General features: G+C 52.2%; 1 protein-coding gene across 7 annotated transcripts in view; it reads right to left on the bottom strand.

Moving 5' to 3' along the window:
• LOC123343767 overlaps window positions 1-14,683 on the bottom strand; it is a 65,372-nt gene that overhangs the window by 12,322 nt on the left and 38,367 nt on the right. For 4 of the 7 annotated variants that reach the window (XM_044979118.1, XM_044979120.1, XM_044979117.1 and 1 more), the window contains 5 exons: window positions 13,851-13,993; window positions 12,429-12,542; window positions 10,598-10,804; window positions 9,016-9,109; window positions 6,810-7,584 (listed from right to left, as the gene is read on the bottom strand). In XM_044979118.1, the coding sequence (XP_044835053.1) occupies window positions 7,521-7,584; window positions 9,016-9,109; window positions 10,598-10,804; window positions 12,429-12,542; window positions 13,851-13,993 (622 nt within the window). In that variant the 3' untranslated portion in view covers window positions 6,810-7,520. Of the gene's footprint in view, window positions 1-6,104; window positions 6,428-6,809; window positions 7,585-9,015; window positions 9,110-10,597; window positions 10,805-12,428; window positions 12,543-13,850; window positions 13,994-14,683 lie in introns of those variants that run through there. The other 3 variants (XR_006572350.1, XR_006572349.1, XM_044979119.1) reach the window with 3 other exon arrangements.

Here is a 14,683-nt window from a genome sequence, read left to right on the forward strand (position 1 = left end):
GGTCAACATAGTGTGAAGGGGTTATTCAAGTAATTTGGAGTCTTGATGGATGCCAATCCACATCCAAGCTTTCCTGGGAAGGTTTAGGTTAACATGTTGTTGGCCTGTAGAGAACTGAGTCGTGCATGGACATGTGACTTGCCCATGTGACTCCAAAACTCCATCTTGAGCTGTAATTCTACACAGGGGAGAGAAGGGGTTTCCACCCACAAGAGAGAGTCTATTTAAGCCCCTGGAAACCCCTTCCTTGGGTCTTCAGCTGGCTCAAGAGACAGCCTCTCCACCCCAAAGGATGCCTGAAAGAAACTGGAACGAAGGACAGTAACTACAGGGGTATGAGTGATTGCTGGACTCAGACTAGAAGGAGGCTAGTCTGTCAAACAAGCTTATTGGAACATCTCTGAGGGTGAGATTTACCTGCATTTAGTTTCCTACTGTATTAGGCTTAGACTTGCGTGTTTTTGTTTTATTTTGCTTGGTAATTTACTTTGTTTGTCTGTGATTACTTGGAACCACTGAAATCCTACGTTTTGTATTTAATAAAATCACTTTTTACTTATTAATTAACCCAGAGTAAGTATTAGTACCTGTGGGGGAGGGTGGAGCAAACAGCTGTGCATATCTCTCTATCAGTGTTATAGAGGGCGAACAATTTATGAGTTTACCCTGTATAAGCTTTATACAGAGTAAAATGGATTTATTTGGGGTTTGGACCCCATTGGGTATCTGGGTGCTGGAGACAGGAGCACTTCTTAAGCTATTTTCAGTTCAGCCTACAGCTTGTGGAGGACGTGGTTCAGACTTGGATCTGTGTTTGCAGCAGGCAAGTGTGTCTGGCTTAAACAAGCAAGGTACTGAAGGTGGCAGGGAAAACAGGCTCAGAGGTAGTCTCAGCACATCAGGTGGCAGTTCCCAAGGGGGTTTCTGTGACCCAACCCATCACAGAGCGGGTCTGTCGCATGGGGCTTGTTGGGTACGTAACGTGTGGAGCAGGTCTGTCGGATGGGGCCCGCCAAGTACATAATGTGGGGTGGATTGGATCTGTCGGATGGGGTTTGGTGGGGACCCAATGCTGCCTGGAGTGGGACTGCCTCAGGGGGCTGGGATGGTATGTAACGCGGGGTGGAGCAGGACTGTCACACGGGTCCTGTGGGCATAGGCGGCGAGTTCTATGGGCCCGTGGGGCCCAGGCTCCACCAATAATCCTGAAGCTGGGCCCAGCTCCACCAATGTTTGGGCCCCAGGCCCTGTGCTTTGGGGGTCCCCGCGTCGCAATGCCGGGCGCTCTCACCTCAGCGGCAGCTCCCAGGAGAGGCCCCAGCCCCGACTTGGCTCACAGCCCATTGGCCGGGAACCCCAGCCAATGGGAGCTGCCGGGGGCGGTGCTGGAGCTGCCTGGCCGTGCCTCCACAGCAGGGAGGGGGAGGGAGCCACAGGCAGCGGCTGAGCCCTGGGCAGAGCGAGCAGCAGGGTCTGTGCCTGTCAGACAGACTCAGCCGGTGAGCTGTGGGTGCAGCCAGACACAGAGACACAGCCGGGGAGGGGGGGGTTGGTGGGGACAAACAGACACAGCTGGGGGTGGTGGGGGCAGCCAGACAGACACAGCCGGGGGTGGTGGGGGCAGCCAGACAGACACAGCCGGGGGTTGTGGGACAGACAGACACAGCCAGGGGGTTGTGGGACAGACACACAGACACAGCCGGGGGTGGTGGGGACAGACAGACACAGCTGGGGGGTTCTGGGACAGACACACACAGCTGGGGGTGGTGGGGGCAGCCAGACACACGGACACAGCCGGGGGGTTGTGGGACAGACAGACACAAGGACACAGCCAGGGGGTTGTGGGACAGACACACACCAGGACACAGCTGGGGGGTTGTGGGGACAGACAGATGGAGCCCTGGGCGGGGAAAGGAGCAGCAATGGGCACCCCGGGGCTGGTATAAAATACACAGGACGGGTGGGGGGGGGGGCTTCCTGAGAGGACTATAGCAACACCCCCCGCAGAGCAGACCCAGGTTGCAGCTGGCTCCGCCCATCACAGCCCCCTGCCCCACAGAGACCCACACAACCCTCTGCCCCCTCGAGAGACTCCCAATGACCCCTGTGCCCCTGTTACTCCTCTCCAGAGAGCCCTCCCCTTTGTGCCAGACCACTCCCCTCCCCCACTGCCTCCCCTCCTCCAAAGCTCCCTACAATCTCCCGCTTTGCCTTCCGCCCCCCAGCCCAGCCCATTCCATTGGCCGGGAGGCTCCCAGTCTATTGGCTGAGGCAGGGTGCCTGCTTGCAGATGCAGACCTGCCTGGCTGTGCCTCCACAGCACAGAGAGGGGGAGCCACAGGTGAGCAAGCCCTGGTCATCATCATCACAGGCCCAGTAATTCTCTGGATATTTAATTTCACTGAGGCAAAATGTGTGCAATTTTATGTGTTGAATGATTGAATGACATAATACCCACCTGCCCGCATTGTCCATCACTAAGTCCAGTAATTTTGTCAAGTGTTTGTTGCACAACATGGTGGTGCCTACCCCTACCTTGTGCTTCAGGGGGTGATGGGGTCCAGGGCAGCCTGTTATAGCCTGTTATAGAACTACCTGATTAGTAATTGGATATGTTGGCTGGCATCTTTTTTTACGTGTTCGCTCCCCCTGATGTTAGAACCTGGCTACACCACTGGGGAGGGGAGCTTCCTAGACCTGTGCAGCTGGGGCTTGGGTGAATTTTGTGATACTCTGCCCCTCCCCAGCTACCACCCTGCAGTCCCCACTCCTGCACCATGCTGGGCAAGGGGCAGCCCCATCCCCAGTGAGGCTATGGTGAGGGGTAGCAGCAGGGGAGGCCACACGTGATGGCAACCTCCCCCCTCGGTACCCACCATAGGGGAGGTGAGTGGGCTTTCTGGACCTGAGAGGGACCCTAGGAGCATGTGCAGTGAACTGCGGGGGAGAGGAGGGGTCCCGCCCCTGGAGCTTGCTGCTGCCAGGGAGGATGGAGGGGAGTCCTCTTTAGCCCTAGCCCTGGGGCAGCCTGTCTGCACCCCAAGTTCCTTATCCCCAGCCCTACCCCAGAGTCCTCACCTGACAGGAAAAACACGCAACTTAAATTTGGTGGTCAGTTTAGAGTATCATAGAATATCAGGGTTGGAAGGGGCCTCAGGAGGTCATCTAGTCCAACCTCATGCTCAAAGCAGGACCAATTCCCAACTAAATCATCCCAGACAGGGCTTTGTCAAGCCGGGCCTTAAAAACCTCTAAGGAAGGAGATTCCACCACCTCCCTAGGTAACCCATTCCAGTGTTTCACCACCCTCCTAGTGAAAAAGTTTTTCTTAATATCCAACCTAAACCTCCCCCTCTGCAACTTGAGACCATTACTCCTTGTTCTGTCCTCTGCTACCACTGAGAACAGTCTAGATCCATCCTCTTTGTAACCCCCTATCAGGTAGTTGAAAGCAGCTATCAAATCCTCCCTCATTCTTCTCTTCTGCAGACTAAACCATCCCAGTTCCCTCAGCCTCTCCTCAGAAGTCATGTGCTCCAGCCCCCTAATCATTTTTGTTGCCCTCCACTGGATTTTCCAATTTTTCCACATCCTTCTTGCAATGTAGGGCCCAAAACTGCACGTAGTACTCTAGATGAGGCCTCACCAATGTTGAATAGAGGAGAATGATCATGTCCCTCGATCTGCTGGCAATGCCCCAACTTATACAGCCCAAAATGCTGTTAGCCTTCTTGACAAAAGCCAGAGGAGGGAGTGTTAGTACCTGTGCGGACTTCTGGGAAGTGCACGGGGTGGAAGGGGATGCTGGGATGCTCTGGAACCACTCCTTCAAAGCCAGTCAGGACTCTGGGGGAGCCTCCTCTCTGAGCAGACTGTCTCCAGGGCAAGAAGCTTACATCTTCCTGGGTCTGACCTCAGAGCATTCAGCATGCCCTTCCACACCATGCACTTTCCGCAGTGAGTCTGCCCAGGTGGGGTCCTGGGGCAGCCAGAGGTCCCTGCACCCCAACTCCGCAATCAGATGTGACTCTCAGCCAGACTGTAAAACACAAGGTTTATTAGATGACGGGAACACAGTTTAAACAGAGCGTGTTGGTACAGAAAACAGAACCCTTCTGTCAGGTCCATCTTGCGGGGTGGGAGCCCAGAACCAAGTTCTGGGTCTCTCCCCATTTCCCCAGCCAGCTCCAAACTGACACTCCCTCCTCTGGCCTCTGTGTCTCTTCCGGACAAGGAGGCCACCTGATCTCTTTGTCCCCAACACCTTCAGGTAGCATCTTGCAGGGGAAACTGAGGCACCCACACAGTATTCAGAGAAAATATTAAGAACATTCCCACTTCATCACAACAGGTGCAACAAAATATAATACCGTATATTGAAGTATGTAACGGGGGGTGGAGAGGGTCTATTGCATGGGGCTGGGCAGGGATGCAATGCCGCCTGGAGCGGGTCTGTCACAGGGGGCTCGGCGGGGATGCAGTGCCACTAGGAGCAGGTCTGTCACACGGGGCTGGGCAGGTACGTAACGGGGGGTGTAGTGAGTCTGTTGGTGGGGCTGGGTGAATACATAATCGGTGGAACGGGACTTTGGCACGGGGCCTGTTGGGTTCGTAACGGGTGGAGCAGGTCTGTCGCACTGGCTCATCGGGTATATAACACTGGGAGGAATGGATCTGTGGGATGGGGCCCAGCGGGTACGTAATGCAGGGTGAAGCGGGTCTGTCGGATGGCGCTCGGTGGGTACGTAATACGGTGTGGAGCAGGAAAGTGCCATGGGGCTTGGTGGGTACGTAACATGGGTGGAGCAGGTCTATTAGACGTGGCTGGGGATTCGTGATGTGGAGTGGAGCAGGACTGTGGCATGGGGCCCATCAAGTACATAAACGGGGGTGTAGCAGGTTTGTTGGATGGGGCTGGGTGGGTATGTAACACGGGTGGAGTGGGACTGTGGCACAAGGCCTGTCGGGTACATAATGCAGAGTGAGCGGGACTGTGGTACAGGGCGAGGCGGGTATGTAACGCCGGGTGGAGCAGGTCTGTTGATGGGTATGTAACGTGGGGTGGAGCAGGACTGTGGCATGGGCCTGTTGGGTACGTAACAGGTGGAGCGGGACTGTGGCATAGGGCCCGTCGGGTACATAACGCCGGGTGGAATGGGTCTGTCACACGGGGCTGGGCGGGGACGCAATGCAGGGTGGAGCAGGTCTGTGGGATGGGGCTGGGCAGGTATGTAAATGTGTGGTGGAGCAGGTTTGTTTGATGGGGTTTGGCAGGTACGTAACGCAAGATGGATCGGGACTGTCAGACAGGGCTGGGCGAGTACGTAACGTGGGGTGGAGCGGGACTGTTGCATGGGGCACATCGGGTACGTAACGCAGGGTGCGTACTCTGACAGGAATGGGTGAGCGCAGTAGAGGAGTATGAAATACGGTAACCCAGGACTTTGAACACTCTGGTATAGCGTTTGACCGGCAGGGCGCACAAATAGCATGCCACATCTGCAATTATCAGTTAGGGAGCTCCTGCTGTTTGGTACTGAGTTGTTCACCCGGTGGAGGCAAGAGATCCCATCTGAAGAGGGACCAGAGGAAATCTGCTAAACAGCTGTCCTCTCTCCCTACCACGCAGTTGCTCCACTGCCTGCCTCCTCCGGCAGCTCTAGGTGATGCAGGAGAAGGAATGAGAAGAACGTCTTGCACCAAAGACACTGCTTGAGGCATAAAACAATCCTACAGGGTTAGGGGTTAGACGAGGGGTGGGCAAACTTTTTGGGCTGAGGATCACATCTGGGTGGGGAATTTGTGTGCAGAGCCGGGGCAGAGGGTTGGGATGTGGGAGGGGGTGTGGGCGGGGGTGCAGTGTGCAGTAAGGGGCTCAGGGCAAGGGATTGGGGCAGAGGAGGGATGCAGGGTGTATGAGGGGACTCAGGGTGCAGGAGGGGTGCGGAGTGCAGGAGGGGGCTCAGGGCAGGGGTGCAGGAGGGGTGTGGACTGGAGGAGGAAGGGGGGCTCAGGGCAGGGGGTTGGGGTGCAGGAGGGGCTTGGGGTGCAGCAGGGGGCTCAAAGCAGGGGGTTGGGGTGCACGGGTGCAGCAGGGAGCTCAGGGTAGGGGGTTGGGGTGCAGGAGGGTTGCGGGGTGCGGCGAGGGCTCACGGCAGGGAGTTGAGGTGCAGCAGGGGTGTGGAGTGTACAAGGGGGCTGAGGGCAGGGAGTTGGGGTGCAGGAGGGGTGCGAGGTGCAGGCAGGGAGCTTAGGGCAGGGAGTTGGGGGGGAGGGTGCAGGAGGGGTTTGGGGTTTGGGCTCCGGCCCGGCGCTGCTTACCTGAAGTGGCTCCAGGTTGGCAGCGGCATGCACTGGTGCCAGGGCAGGTTCCCTGCATGCCTGTCCTGTCCCTGGCCCTGCGCCACTCCAGGAAGCGCTGCGACCCCTGCGGGAGAGGGAGTGGAGGGCTTAGCATGCTCTGCCCTTGCTGCGCCTCCAGGTACCTCCCCTAAAGCTCCCATTGGCTGCAGTTCCCCATTCCCGGCCAATGGGAGCTGCGGGGGGCGGTGCCTGGAGGTCAGGGCAACGCATGGAGCCCTCTGCCCCCCTGACCCAGGGGTCGCAGGGACGTGGTGCAGGCCACTTCTGAGAGCGGCATGGGGCCCAAGGCGCCATGGGGGGCAATCCTGTGGGCCGGATCCAAAGTGCTGAGGGGCCAGATCCGGCCCACGGGCCATAGTTTGCCCACCCCTGGGTTAGACACAGTCAAGCTAGGGCCTTCATGGGGCAGAAATAACAGATTCTCAACCAGATAAATGCTACCCAGATCACCTTAGAAGCAAACTTTATGTATCAATCACATGCAAAACCATCCCACCTTCATATTAATGCATTTAGGCTTGTAAAGCTGTGGCCCCTGCTATACTGTCATCAGAATGGCAGGGCTTTTGAAAGGCCTAGAGCATCTAACATGGAATTGGAACAGAAAGGATTAAGGAAGATTGTTTAGCCACTGGAGTAACACATTTTACTCACATGTACAGCAGCAATCAGGCCGAATAAGAACTGTACTCATCATCTACGATCAGCCAGTCTGTCCTTCTGTTAATCTTTTCCCCAGCTGACCAGAGCTTGGGACAGTTCCCATGCCCCTGCAAGCTGCCACCACTTAATTTACCACCCGTACCAAATCTGTCTTGGGAGAAGACTAGGGAACAATATTGCCAATTCTCCTCACCCAGTCTAGCAGCCCATCCACAATGGGGACAGCCATCCTGCTGCAGCTCACGGCCTTTCAAGCTCTGCATCCACCACAAGCCCATTTCTTAAATCTTTTAGTCAGTTGTAGATCACTCAGAGTTTAAAAAAAATAACCCAGGCACTTTAAATGTAAAGTTACATTCTCGCTGTAGAGTGGGTCTGTGCAAAAGTCCTGGTGTCGGGGAGGGTACTGGACAGACAGCTTGCTCACCTTGAGATGCAAGCCCCAGCAACCCCTAGAATAATGGATCTTGCCAGTGACATTTTTCCTGGAAGAGTTAGAAGTCTGCTGCCATCTGTCTGCGGTCATTCATTTCTATGGTGGTGTAATTCAGGGAGTGTCTAAAAAATGGGTGAAAATGCGAGAAGGTTAGTTGCTTTGCTCCTTCATAGAGGATGGATAAAGAGAGAGCCCCTAAGAATGCAGCCTAATACAGTCAGGGTCTCGTGTTCAGCAATTCTGTAGCCCTGGCTTTAGGATTACTATAAAAGCTAACCCAAACCTTCATTTAAAAAAACCTTCTAGTCCTTATAGTTATGCTGACAACCTTCCAACTATGAACTAAATGCAACTAGTGGACCGCATTGTCCTCCCAAGTCTGCAGACAAAGCTCAGGTATTCACTATCCCCATTCAGCTTATGAGTGTTGACTCTGAGGCCTACTAATGGCAATGCACATAACATTATTAGTTTCAAGAAATTCAAGTTGAGTATGTGTCTGACTGATTTTTTAGGGATCCATTTTTAAGCCCCCACAGGCTATACCTAAAGTTCCTTTTAAAGAAATGTTAAAGGGTTTTTCTAATCCCCTATTCAGATTTAAGTATTTTTTCAGCCCATGGTAGACTGGAAGAAAGTAAAATTGATTAGATGGTGTCCTGTCAAATATACAAAATAAAAATATTTGAGCAAATGGGGAAGAATTAGTGAGAAAAGAACTTCTCTGCTCTAGTTACAAATAATGTTTAAAATACAGGATTTTTCAAAGCTTTCAATGTGGATAACATCAGCAAAGCCATCCAAGAGCCTATCTATCAGTGATACCACACTAACAACAGGGAGACTGAGACTCTTGGCAGCAGCCAGAGACGGGAACTAGTCGTTAGAGTCAGTCTCCCAAAGTGGGAAGTCACATCGCTCCTGCCCTTCAAGGGACAAGAGGCAGCTCCTCCCTAGTGCTAAGAGAGTCCCCACCCCAGGGTGCCAGGATCCCCCACACTTCCCTACCCTGTCACCAGGCCCTCCAGCTTCCCCCTGGCCAAAACATAATGGCAGAAGTTATCAGTACAAGCATTCCAAGCAGCAGAAAACAGACTGAGTTTAATAGGCAGGGCTGCCTGGAGGCGGGGGGGTGGGGGCAAGTGGGGCAATTTGCCCCAGGCACCGGGCCCCACAGGGGCCCCCATGAGAATATAGTATTCTATAGTATTGCAACTTTTTTTATGGAAGGGGCCCCCAAAATTTCTTTGCCCCAGGTCCCCTGAATCCTCTGGGCAGCCCTGTTAATATGGCACCCAGGGTATTCTATACACTGATCATGAAAACCCTCCATTACAAGATGACCTGAAACTGATAGAGGAGCTGCAGGCTGCTGCACCAGGGGATCCCTACCACTGAATTTAGGTCCAGTCTCTTGTGGAGTGCAGGTCTTTGGGTAGAGCATTAAGCCCCACACTAAGGGCAGGATCATTTGTGCATGATGGGGTAGGGAAGGAGTCACTCGTGGCTGCCCCTGGTACATAAGGCAATGGGCAGACATGATGATTTCTTACCTTTTGAAGTAAGTGGCTGCTACAGCGACCAGTGTGAGTGTGAGCAGGATAGCTCCCAGGACAAAGAGGGCTATTTCCCAGGCTTGGAAGGAGGCTGTGGGAAAAGAGAAAGGGAGACAGGTGGAGACTTGGCTGAATTATGTAAGATATTGCTCATCTAGCAGATACTGCACTTCAGGAGAGCAAGGTTCCTTACAGTGAACACATCAGTGACCTATACAGCCCTGTCTTTGCACTTCACTGGGCTCAAGTCCCTGGAAAAAGCTCACTACACAGCATTATTGTTTTAACTGTAACCCGCTTTGAATTGCTGTTGGTGTGGCTGGGCAAAAGGGGCAGGGCTCCAGGGTGTTTCTGTGGCAGGCATGGCTCTTGTGCTGTGTCAGGGTCAGGTTCAGCCTCACTGCCAAGTCCCTGTCCCAAGGGAGCGGGGGAGGCTGCAGGGTATTCTCTCAGCTCCATGCAGCTAGTGGCCTGTGCTCCCCACTGCCATGGTGGCGCTTCCACATTTATTTACTGTAAAAAAAAAAATTGCAGAATTTTAAAATATTATGCACAGAATTTGATGCAGAATTCCCTCAGGAATATGGGGTGCTGTACAGTTGTGATGGTGGGACTGTGAAGGGAGTGCTGGACAGTAGGGGATCTGTGGGTGGGGAGCTGGGCAGGGGGTATGGTGTGCAGGGTGCTCTGCAGTTGTGGTGGAAGGTCAGTGAAAGGGGTCTCTGGGCAGGGGGTGCTGGGCATAGCAGGTCCGGGGGCATTGGGCATAGGAATCTGTGTGGGAGGTCTCTGGGTGAGGGGGTGCTGGGCATAAGGGCAGGGCACTGGGCAGTGGGGCAGTGTGGAAGGGGTACACTGGCAGTGCAGGGCTGGCCTGCCAGTGTGCATCTAGCAGTTGTGGGTTTGTAAACAGTGCCTGTATGCTGGCTGAGTGGGGCAACTCCCGCTGCGCTGCGCCTCATTGTCCCCAACTGGCCCCTCACTCTGCAGACCACCCCAATCACATGCCTTATTTCGCAAATGGGGGGCCCACAAATATGTTTGTCACTAGGCCCACAAAAAGTTAATCCAGCCCTGACCGTGCTCATCATCAGGGCAGCATAGGGTTACCAGATTGCAACTGTGAAAAAATGGGATGGGATGGGGGGTAATAGGTACCTATATAAGAAAAAGTCCCAAAAACCGGGACTGTCCCTTTAAAAATGGGACATCTGGTCACCTTAGGGTAGCAGAGTGCCTTCTAGAGAGGCATTTCACACTGCTCTCTGAAAAGATATGGTCTTTTTTTAGTTTTGCACATTGCAAGACTACTACAGAAGTGACAAGACTAGCACGTCACTATTAACTTCAGAAAAGCTGAATCGTCTTACTTCTCTAGGGCCAGGTCCCATTGGCTTCTACTAGACCAGTTTCTGGAGATGAGGGTCTAGATGTCAACTGCTTTAGATCACCCCCCTCATCCTTGTTCAATGCCAGCTGTGTAGAATAACCACCATGGATATTTTAAAGAGCTGGCATTCTAAACCCAGCACACTCGAGCTTGTGGGCGAATCATTGTGCCAATTTTTCCTTTACTCACAGCCATTCTGTGACGTTGACACTGCGTTGTCCAGAGCGACACACTCTTTGTTTGTTTTAAGTACTCTCCCATCCACAGAAAAGGGATGAGGGCTGGCAGCGAAGTCCCTGTGCCAGTTTAGGATTAGATGCTGCTGCTCTGGTGACTTGGCCCACACCTGACCTGAAAGCTTCAACATGGAGTCTGTGCAGGTGAAGTTGAGCTCTGCTGGGAGGCAAGGAAAAGAAAAGATTCTGATTCAGTTTGGATGGGCTGCCTTTCTCCTCCTCACCCCCCATACATCTGCAAAATTTCTATCTCGGTTCAAAAATTCATGAGATTTCAGCACCATCAAATCCAAACCAAAACCAAACGCAAACCCTGCTCCCCAGCCCCATCAATGCACTACTTCCCATCAGCCCATCTCGGATTTCATTCTGGAGAGGTGCTAGGCCAGGCCATAATCAGGTTCCCATTCTAAGCTCAATTTTGTGCCCTCTCTGCTTGGTTCAGTGTAGAAAGCCCAATAGGGATACATCTTGATAAACTGACATGGATAGAAAGTAGTATCCAAGTTACCAGCTTTACAAAATAAAATATGAGTACTTCTCTTCCTGACAAGCAATAGTTCTTACATGTCTCCAGAGCTGGCTTGGCCTACCTGTTCAGATGTGACAAGTAACTTTGGGTGCCTCTGTTAAGGGGAGGCGCAATCCCTGAAGCCTACACAGGGACCAATTTCCAGAAAGTGCTGAGCACCCACCATCTGGAAATTAGGCCCCTTTAAGGTGTTTCAAGGAGGGCATCCAAAGTGATTTATGGGAAGGAGAGAGGGAGGGATAGCTCAGTGGTTTGAGCATTGGCTTCCTAAACCCACAATAATGAGTTCAATCCTTAAGGGGGCCATTTAGGGAATTGGGGTAAAAATCTGTCTGGGGATTGGCCCTGCTTTGAGCAGGGGGTTGGACTAGATCCTGAGGTCCCTTCCAACCCTAATATTCTATGATTCTGCACATTTAGGCATTTTAATTTATTTCATGGACTCCTCAATGGGATACAGTCTATAGGACCATTTCTGCTCGTGTACAATGCTTGTTTAGGGAGTCATTCAACACAGATTTTTGAATGCCCCTCTCCAAGTTATATTGTATTAACATTCACCACAGTTCTGATGCACAGAACTCTGGGCCAACACTCCAAGAGGGGGTTGTACCAAAAAATTGGCTTCAGGTAGATGCTTTGGCCAAATCCAAGCCAAAGTTCAGAGAAAGCATTTGGCAGAAGCCTGTTCCAGGCTAAACAGCTAGGAGCAGGGTTGTTTCCCAAGGCACAAGTAGCAGTGCATTACTGCTAATAGAGTTGGTGGGAGTTAGCCACAAATGGCAGGTCACTTTTCAGACCTCCTGCAAGGTGCTGGTACTCTCCCTGTGCTTCTTGCAGCATGGCAGAAAGGAAGAAACTAATTTTCCCCATCCTCCCTGCAGCACTGGCCATTTCTTGGTTATGAGCAACTCACATCAGACCCTCCTCCTCCCTCATGTCCCTCTCCCTAATGGCAGATCCTGCCTCTCGCCACTTCCTTTGCCACCCACCTCGTGTTGGTCAGACCCTCCTACTTTATCACACTCAGGAATTACCTCAGAGTGCCAGTGCAAGAGGTCTCTAAGTGAAGAATATGGTTTGGGAAAGGACCATTTCCTTTATCACCAATGGCTGCCTGTTCATTGCTGTCATAACACACCATCCTCCTTATTTCAGTCAGAGTACGTAGGCTGGGCTGCACTGGGGTTGGGAATAGGAGAAGGGTGATATAAAGTGGATTTTGATGAAGGTGAGTGGGTTTGGTACTGACCGTGTAGATAGAACTGGGAGATGCCACAGGCACAGTTTTCCTCTATGGATTTTGTTAATACCTTCTCCAGGCTGTCATGCGCTCTCTCAGGGTTTGAGGTCCACATAGAGCAATCTAGGGAAGGAGGGGGAGATGTTATTAAAGTGAAACTGTGAAGCTGGCCCTGGCAATTAGTCTACAACGATATCACCCTGAAAGCATCCAGTCTTGTCTGATCTCAGAAGTTAGGCAGGGTTGGGGCTGGTTACTACTTGGATGGGAGGTCCTGGAACTAGCTTCAGTTAGAGGGTGAAGAGGACAAAATGACAGAGCAGTTGTGAGGGGATTCCACCCTTCTCGTATTGGCCTGAGTTTGTCCATGGCGTTTATGGATCCACTGAATTCAGGCACTGGGGTGAGAGTTGGATTTTCTACAGGCCAGACATGGCAGAGACATTGATGTGGATTTAGTCATGTGTCACCATCAATGGCTGGGCTCATGCCAAGATTCATAAGGAGCTTCACTCCCTTTCCCCTAGGAGGTTTCTAATTTATAAGAACATTTTATATTTCTGCCTGTATGTGGGCCTCTTTTCTGGTTTTCCATAGACTTGTATGCCAGCTTTACCGAATGCTACCTACTCCCATGGTAACCTAGGTGCTAGTGGCAAGACCAGGCAAGGGGATCAGAACTCCAGTTCCAAGCTTCCTAGCCTGGCAATACTGCACGAGATAGGGGAAGGGGAAAGCCATGTTCCACAGCTGGCTGATGGACTGAGGCAGCTGTCTAACAACAGCCAGGGGGAAGCAGTTTCACCCATTCCTCAAGTAGGCTCTGGCTAAGACTCTGCTCAAATAATGGATTCTTTGGCAGGGTGCAAGGCACTGCAATGAGCCAGAGACATGGAAACCCATTGAACATAGCCCAGCTCCTGAGGGGTTAGGGTTATGTCACCTATGCGCTGTCACCAACCTGAGGGGTTAGGGTTATGTCAAACACTTTGTTCCTGTCGCAGCAGTTAGACCTGCTGGGCTGGGACAGGGTGATTTGCTTTTGGTCCCCGTGACTATGCCCCAGTTATCACCAGAGAGACATGAGGTGGGATTTCCTGTCATTGCTGAAAAGTGAATGGCCTTTCCACAGAGGGATGATCAGAGAGGTGCCTGGAATTAAATACCTTGCCCTGCCTATCAACACCACCCCACCAGTGACAGGACTGACACTCCCAATGGTTGAGTGGAATGGGGCCCCATCACCAGCACACACCCCTCCCCGCTCGCCTCTGAGTGCAGCACAGGCCAAGCTGACATGGTGCACTAATGCATTCATTCTCCACACCATCTGGTCCATATTAGGAGGGACACTCAGCAAAAGTATTTCCCCTCAAATCAGTCCAGGCCTCTCCCCAACACCACACCACATGAGATGATAGCTCCTCTTACTGAGTGTCAGCAGGCACATATCAAGATCCACAGCAAATGACTTCAGGGGGCAGCTGTTCTCCAAGCCAGGCGTAGGGTCCGAGATGGCATACACCAGCGCAGCACTCACATCACAGCAGGAGCATCGGCTCAGAGACACTGGCCTGTCCCCAAGAGAAATGAGTCAGGTCTCACTAATACAGCATTTCAAGGGCTTCTTCAAGACACTCAAGCCACGGCCTCCCCTTCAGAATCCCAGCTTCTGTCAGTGGGGAGGCTCATCCAAGATGGTGGATGGCTTGCTAGGACAGGCATGTTTGTAGAAGGTGTTTTAATCAGCTTTTGCAAGTGTCTCAGAGACAGGATTAACCAATTGCCTCAACTCTGATGGGGAAGAGAATATTTGAGAGTCTCTGGCCATAGGGAAGGCTATTTGGCTTTGGACAGCTTGATTCTGGTTGGAAGTAAGGTAACAACCCCAATATTGCCAACCTCCAGTGTTCAAAAATAATGAGATTGTTCAAAAAACACCTTCATTTTGGAGTGATCATTTGCCTTCTGGAGTGTTTTCTGAGCCTTTAGTGGTCAAGTGTTTCTCTACACCCCCCCCAGGACTAGAAACTTTTACACATCCTCACATTCATGCTCACCCCCACTCAGAGACTCATAACAAAACTGCAAGACTTGGCAACACTGTGCTTCTATTCTCCTCATGATGAAAAAGACAATATTTTTCTACCACAAGGAGCAGCAGTGCAAGCCAGATTTTATCGTCAGGAAGACAATCAGATAACTAAGTTACAAACAATTGCCTCAGAAAGTTCTGGCAGGCTGATGGCCAGTGGCTCAAACAC

This window comes from Mauremys mutica, chromosome 11, assembly GCF_020497125.1.
Source record: "Mauremys mutica isolate MM-2020 ecotype Southern chromosome 11, ASM2049712v1, whole genome shotgun sequence".
In the NCBI taxonomy this organism is placed as follows: Eukaryota; Metazoa; Chordata; order Testudines; family Geoemydidae; genus Mauremys; species Mauremys mutica.